This window comes from Solanum stenotomum, chromosome 3 (assembly GCF_019186545.1).
Source record: "Solanum stenotomum isolate F172 chromosome 3, ASM1918654v1, whole genome shotgun sequence".
Lineage (NCBI taxonomy): Eukaryota > Viridiplantae > Streptophyta > Magnoliopsida > Solanales > Solanaceae > Solanum > Solanum stenotomum.
This window is the reverse complement of record NC_064284.1, coordinates 5,838,581-5,845,939: the sequence shown is the minus strand read 5'-3', so window position 1 is coordinate 5,845,939 and position 7,359 is coordinate 5,838,581. Positions and strand designations below refer to the sequence as shown.

Genomic DNA, 7,359 nt, shown 5'->3' with positions numbered 1-7,359 from the left:
TAATGTATACAAATTTGCCAGTGTATGCAATAGCCAAACACCTGTCATTCTCATCAGCAATTAAATCAAGTTACCAGTTGAAAATATACCGTTGCTAGATTGACTTATATTTGCCCTTTAATTATGCGAAATAAAATAACTTTGCCCTCGATTTTAATGGAGTAACTTTTAGGTTTAGCAAACATAAAAATCATATTTGTATGCTATAGCTATAGTTTATATAATTGCGCTCCATAACAAATTTATGTTTGCTATGGAGCATCAGATTTGTATAAATCGTTGGCAGCCTCTCATTTGTATAAATCGTTGGCAGCCTCTCATTTATATAAATCGCTCGTAGCATCTCGTTTGTATGACAGTCTCTCAATTCAATTTTACGTTTTTACGTGTTTGTATATCTGCATAAATTTTGAATTTGTATACAATTGAATCGAAATAAAATGTTTGTATATCAAATCTCTCTCATTTTATACAACACAAATTATACATTGTAATTTGTATAATCTGTGTTTGTATAAAGCAAGAAAGAGAGAATGACAAAAGAGAACTGAGCAGAGAAATGTATGCATCTGTATAATTATAAGTGTATATGACGAAAATATATGTATTTGTATTTATATATACAGTTTTCTCTAACTTTATACAAACACAAACACATTTTATACATTTGTGTTTGTATAAAGTGAGAGGCAAGGATGAAATTGGCGAGAGAGAAAGGGAGAGTGGTGAGCAAGAAAGCCGGGGAGAGAGGTGAGTGACAACTGTTTGTTACGAGTTACAATTAAATCAAACTGTGGTTATAACATTTAATTTAAATTAATAATTTGCTATATTATATAATTTTCCCATTCGGAAATATATTCTTGTCGTTGAAGAAATTGTTTAAATTTGCCTCGGAATTTAAAACAAAAAAAAAAATCTTACGCGCGCTCCTACTTTTAACGATCATAACTGACATTCCAGCATAATTTCATCTAGTATATATAATACTCTTCTGTTCGCGACTGCACATGTAACTGAAATTTCACAATTTCGATTCTTTGAGAGAAAACAGAGCAAACGAAGAAAAATGAAGCGGCCTTCTTCTCTGCCCATATTGTACGCTTCTTCTTAATTCTTTCCCTTCTTTTGCTTCACATTGATTCCTCTTCTCTTTCAATTTCATCTTTTTGTTACAATGGCAGGAAACAACTCAAAGGAACTCAACACGTAGACGTCAATTCTAACAAAGGAAAATCTATACTAGAAGATGAAGATGAATACGATGAGATCATCGACTTCGAAAGAATCAGCACACCTGTAATTTGCAGAACAGTACAAAAATGGGAAGCCACCACACGAGGTAACAACACATTTCCATTCCCAGTTTCTATGCTCTGTTTTTCTCCATCAAGAAACTGGCATTTGGGTTAAAATAATCAATCTTTTCATGTTTTCTTGAAAAATTTCAGGACCCCATTGAAGTTTTTTTTTTTTTAATTTTAAGCAGGGGAAGAGTTTTCTTGCGAAAAACAGGGGCTATGGAGGCGTGAGCAGATAAACAGAGCAACCAGGCTAGAGAAACAGCTAAAAGCAAGATGGGCAGTCGATGGACTTATCGAAGAAGAACTCAATCGCTTTCGAGCCCAATACAAAAGGTCTATAGTCCCAACAAAGCTCAAAGATGTAGCTACATTAATCACGCCTAAATGGACTCCATCACCAGAGCTAGCCACATTGACTTGGTTAGGCGATTGGCGGCCTTCAACAATCTTGGATCTTCTTCAATACTTAGCCCATTCATCTGGGCTTTCAAAATCTTTACCAGATTCAGTTGCAATTGAAGTGGCATTGCCCCAATTGATCAATGAGTTACGTATCGAGGAGGCGGTGATCGATGAAGAAATGGCTGAGATTCAGTCCAATTGCATATTCTATCTCCCATTTGGCCCAAAGAAAGAGGCACATAAGGGTAAACCTGCAATGGCTTGTGTACAATCTGAGTTTAAGAAGATTCATAGGGTTATTACTAAGGCCCAAAATTTGAGGTTAAAGGCAATGGAAATGGCAGTGAAGAAGGTGTTAAGCAGAACAGATGCAGCAGAGTTCTTGGTTGCTTTTGCTGGAATTCAAGATTTGGTTCATCAATGGGCTATGCAATACAAATTGCAGAAAGGCCCAGTTTCTATAAGTACTAAAGCCCTGAAGTCTGGTGGTAGCCCACTGAAGTAGGCCCATTTGAGTTGCAATTAGGTGCTATATTTCCATATATTCTTCTAATATTTTCAAATCCTGACACTTGAATCTTTTTGTATTGTAAAAATGATAAACAAGTATTACTACCTTTAATTCTTGTCTTGTCCTTTTTTCTTTTAATTGTTGAATGAGTTTTAAGTTATTATATTGTCATTGTAAAGGTTTTCCACACTATCAAATAAGATATAAATATAAATTTTATTAGGGGGTAATAATTGATCTATATAATGAACAAGAAATTTAAGGTCAAAACAAAGAAGAATATTGTAGAGAGGGTTGACACTTTGACTTGGTAAGTAAATTGCTAGCAATTTTTGTTTGGTACAAGAGAAAAATATCTAAGATTTCGTATGTTTGATCGGTTAAAATATTTTTGAAATTTTGTCGGTTTTAGAAAAAAAAAGAATAACATTTTCAGTGTGATGTCACAAGTGACGTCTGAGAAGAATAAGATGTATGCAATCCTTACTTTTACTTTGTGGGGTAGAGAGATTGTTGCCAATTCACCGTCGGCTAAAGAAAAGTAGGAAAGTAATAAAGAAGAAGAGACAACAAAACAATAGTAGCAATAAATATTAATACACATTGGATAGAGAAAAATGATGTGAAACCTAAATTAGATTGCTAGAAATGCGACAACACTCTCCTATATATCTATCACCTTTCTACCATAACCCTCGATCTCCATGCCAAATAGAGCGTGAGGCGGAAACAAAGTCATATTGCCTCATATGTAATAATAATAGTAAGGAAGAGAAGGGGGGATGGTCCATAACTTAGATGTACAACTTGAATTAGATTTGTTGTCCGTCAAATTGATACTTTCATTGAACTACATCAACATCAAAATTAAATATTCCATGTTATCTATAGAAAGTTGTCGCTAGCACTTGAAGATAGACGATACACAAAACTAGCAAGGGAGATCCCTAGAGTAGTCAACACTTGTAGCCCTAGGAGAGAGGCAAATCAAATGAAAAGAGAAGAAAAGAAAGAACACATCGAGGGGACGTTGGCCGGAGCACCTGTGAAATCAATTGACAAAGAGAAAGGGGTTGTCGAGAAGACTTGCCCTAGGAAAACAAATTCCTTTCCGCTATAGAAAATGACTTTCCCAATAAAAATAGGGGAACAAATTCCTAAATAATTAACATTTCAAATTTATTGTCTTCTTTGATTTTCAAAGTCTCGTTAGATAAAAAAATTCTGCCATCTCTTTCAAATTCTGAATGAATCCCTTCCGTGTTTGCTCGATCAAGATAGGCACCACCGATATCCTCCGTTACATAGAAAGAAAATAAATATTTTTCTTTTCATAAAGAAAAAATAAATTCTTATAGTATTTCAAATTTCAATATGTTTAGACAAACATTAGTTGCGGCAACATGACGGTGTACTGACACAATCTCCACCGTGAATTCCCGGAAGGACATTCAAACACTCTCCCCTTTAAGCGCGTGTTCGGGGACGCTCCTTCTCATCTCCACTATATAAAAAAAGGAACCAAACCCACCAAGGCAAAAATTGAGTGTACCTCAAGATAAAGCTTCGAATCCCCAAAACCTTTAAACTCACAAAACCCTAATCCCAATTCCAATTTCATTTCATATAATCAGGAAAATTAGTTTGATCTGCCAAGGGGCAGACGGAGATTAAACAATGTCTGCAATTGTCTGCGGCAAGAGATCTTTCTTCGAAGATTTACAATCGCCGTCGCCGACATCAGCGTCGCCGCCTGTTTCCAAGAAGATTCGTTGCTCTTCCTCCACTTCTCCGGTTCGGTTCCCGACCAGTTTGATCGATCAACTGAGAACTTTGTTTCCTGATATGGACAATCAGGTTTTCTCATTTTCTTTATCTTGTTTTAGTTATCTTTTTTGCAGATACCCAGTTGACAGTTTTGATGTTTTCCTTTTATAATTATTTCTAATATATGTATGTTCTCTTTTTATGATGTACTGTTTAGCTTATTGAGAAGGTTTTGGAAGAGTCCGGCAATGACTTGGATGCTGCTATTAAGAGGTTACATGAGCTTCAACTTGTGTATGCCGATGCAAAGACTGATGGAGAGATGGAGAATGGTATGTATCCAATAATTATTTCCCCTATTTGCCTTATTCTTTTGATGCTCCAGGTTTGTAGCTGTTGTTCTTGCTTATTATTCCTTGTATTATACATTGATATCCATTTACGAGGTTGCAAAGAGATAAGTATATGAGAATGTGATGATTCTCTCATTAATTTTATGGTGCTGCATAGCTGTTGGGAAAAGTACATCTCTATGTCTTGCATCAACATAAGTAGATGGTTGGATGATCAATTTGTGCTGATAAATCATGTTGTTGAATCAATACTAATATTCCTAGAATGGTGTTTTGAGACTGCCTCATATGGGGACATCAGTATTAGTTTTATTGTGCTTTATAGTCTCTGAAAGAGACATTTAGACTTTTAATGGGATGTTTCTAACCTTGTCAATCAACAATCAGTGGATGAAGCCTCAAACCGAGACTAGTTGGGGTTGGCTATAAGAATACTCTATATCTATTCAATTGTATTCCTGCCCATTCAATTGTATTAGTTTACCATGCTACTTCTTGTGAATCACAATTCTAATCAATCAAGCCTCATGCAGGAGAAAAACCAACTAATGGGCCAGATGTTCAATCTGAAGGTCCTCCTCTCCAGAATAATCTTCCAGCTGATGGTGCAGAATGGGTGGAGTTGCTTGTCAGGGAAATGATGAGTGCTACAAGTGTAGATGATGCCAGGGCTCGTGCCACAAGAGTGTTGGAGAGCCTGGAGCGATCAATTAGTGTTCATGCTGGTGTTGCAGCAGCTGAAAATGTTCACAAGGTTGGTATTAGATGGTGTAGCCATTTGATGTCATTGTAGGAGGAGAAATTGCTGGCATTCACATACTTCTCTTTTCTGCTACATTTACGAAGCTTTTGACAAAAAAAAGAATGCTGAGTACCATGTTGCTTCGTTTTTTCTGCAGTATGTCTTTTCTTTATTGAGGTAGTCCAGTGCTTCTTTGGTTGGAGTACGAAAATGACACTCATGCTTGATAATTTATCCTGTTGACCTAATTTTCTGACGTTCACCTTCAATTCTTTAGATGTTGACCTTATCACTTCTTTTTTCAGGAAAACGTGATGCTGAAAGAGCAAATTGAAGTGTTCCTTAGAGAAAAGGCCATTTTCAAGCGTGCTATTGCTATCCAACATGAACGGCAAAAAGAGTATGATGATAGAAACCAGGAAGTGCAGCAATTGAAGCAGATGATTGCTCAATATCAGGAACAAATAAAAAATCTTGAGGTAAAAACTAGAGCTTTAGAGACCAACTTTTCCTGACGTGGCTTACCTTTTCCATCTGGTCTTTTTAGTTTATGATTTATGTTTACAGGTGGTGGTCTTATTGCATTTTTTTCATATTTTTTTAATGAACACTTATTCTGATATTTTTAGCTGCTTATACTGCATAGTCTGCGTTACAGTAATATACTTCCTCTGTGGCATGTCATGAACATAGGCACAAAGTCTTATAATGAATTTTGTGTTAGATTTGTAGTGGTTAAAAATTATTTAATAGTTACTGAAAAGTTAGTTTGATAGAGAGAATGTTTAATCTTGAAAGTGGTATTGATTGATATCATACAATTGCAACAATTTATTTTGTCAGCTCCATGATCTTAGTATAGTTTCTCTTGGTAACCAACTTAATCTCTGTTTCGCAACCTTTGCATCTGTTTATGCTTTAACTGAATTTTACTTCATAAAAGAAATTGCAAATACTCTTACCGTACCAAAATGCAAAGATTATCATAAAATGGGATGCAGGGAGTATAATATATGTTATACTTTAAGAATGTCTGCTGTACTTGTTTATGTTGGTAGCAGTGCAGATCATCGAGAAAACTGCAAGTTTAACTTTAAAACAATGATTGAAGCGTACTTCTATATTGTCTAGTAAAATATTCTATAGTCATTAGTTCAAGCTAGTAGCACCTGTATTTTTAGGTAAAAGAAAATATTGAGCATAAGGATGTTGCATTACTGCTATGCATGTTGCAGTTTACCTGTATTATTCTTTTTCGTGTTCTTTATACTCTGAACTTGAGTAATTTTGTGAACAACTGCATAGTGCCCCATACGTATGCAGATAAGAGAATAAAGTATTCTTATGTTCCTTTTCTGTTTTCTTTATGGAATGAATGCAAACAAGATTGTCTACTCATTATTCCTAACTTAATGGTCATCGTTTCAGGTGAATAATTATGCTTTGACAATGCATTTGCACCAGGCTCAGCAAAACAATTCTATTCCGGGACGCTTCCATCCAGACATCTTCTAGTGCGGAGGCTAGTCCAGTTAAAGCTGTGGAATATACAAAGAAACAAGCTTGTTGGCATCTTGTCAGCTGTGATATAGGATGTATTAATCAAATTATGAATCAATGTTGTTTTTATAATTAGATTGAGAAACGGTTTGCGTGTTGAGTTGAAGCCACTTTGGTGGATGACCCTGCTGGTCAAGTAAGTAGTGTTGTACTGGACATCATCCAAATGGTGAAAGTCCTCAAACGTGCTAGTATTTAACTGATATCAGGAAACTGGCTATAAAATACACTTTGTTATAATTTCGCTTTCTGCTATTCAGTTTGTTCTACAATTTTTTTTCTGCGATGAATGAATTGATTTCTGTGTCAATTTGTTTTCATGCGTCTGAGGAGGGGGCTTCGATGATGAGTAGTGCCATTAGGTTGGCAATTGCTGGTTCACGCTGGGGTTTTAGTCCTCCAGCGCTAGCTCTGCTGACTGGCATTCTCCTCTTCATGGTGTTGGATGAATGTGAGATTAGCCTCATATCATACAGGCTAATTATCCTTTCATCCAGCCTTCTTTTTGGTAAGGAGATAAACAATTTGTTTGTAAATTTGACAAGATTTCCTCAAACATGTTTAAAGTTAACAAAGTCGGTTTGCAGAATCCTTCTCATCACTCGAGTTTCTTTTGACTTCCAACATATAACATTATCTATGAGACACTTTTTTGTTTAGAACCGAAAAAATTTGGCTGTGATATTTCCCTTCAAAATTGCAATTCATGATTATTATTTT

General features: G+C 35.6%; 2 protein-coding genes across 3 annotated transcripts; both read left to right on the top strand.

Annotated features, from left to right (window-relative positions):
* Nucleotides 1–994: 994 nt before the first annotated feature.
* LOC125860020 (uncharacterized) lies at nt 995–2,265 on the top strand. Of its 2 annotated transcripts, none has more exons than XM_049539911.1 (3): nt 995–1,098; nt 1,185–1,342; nt 1,490–2,265. In XM_049539911.1, exons 1-3 carry the CDS (start codon nt 1,070–1,072, stop codon nt 2,209–2,211), a joined length of 909 nt encoding a protein of 302 aa, XP_049395868.1. In that variant the 5' UTR covers nt 995–1,069; the 3' UTR covers nt 2,212–2,265. The 2 variants fall into 2 exon arrangements, with proteins under 2 accessions (XP_049395868.1, XP_049395867.1); XM_049539910.1 differs by having other exon boundaries at nt 1,487–2,265.
* A 1,337-nt stretch (nt 2,266–3,602) lies between these two features.
* Nucleotides 3,603–6,898, top strand: LOC125860023 (uncharacterized). Its single transcript, XM_049539914.1, has 5 exons — nt 3,603–4,074; nt 4,202–4,316; nt 4,871–5,091; nt 5,385–5,558; nt 6,508–6,898. The coding sequence occupies exons 1-5, from the start codon at nt 3,895–3,897 to the stop codon at nt 6,592–6,594; spliced, it is 777 nt and encodes a 258-aa protein (XP_049395871.1). The 5' UTR covers nt 3,603–3,894; the 3' UTR covers nt 6,595–6,898.
* The last annotated feature ends 461 nt before the right edge of the window (nt 6,899–7,359 follow it).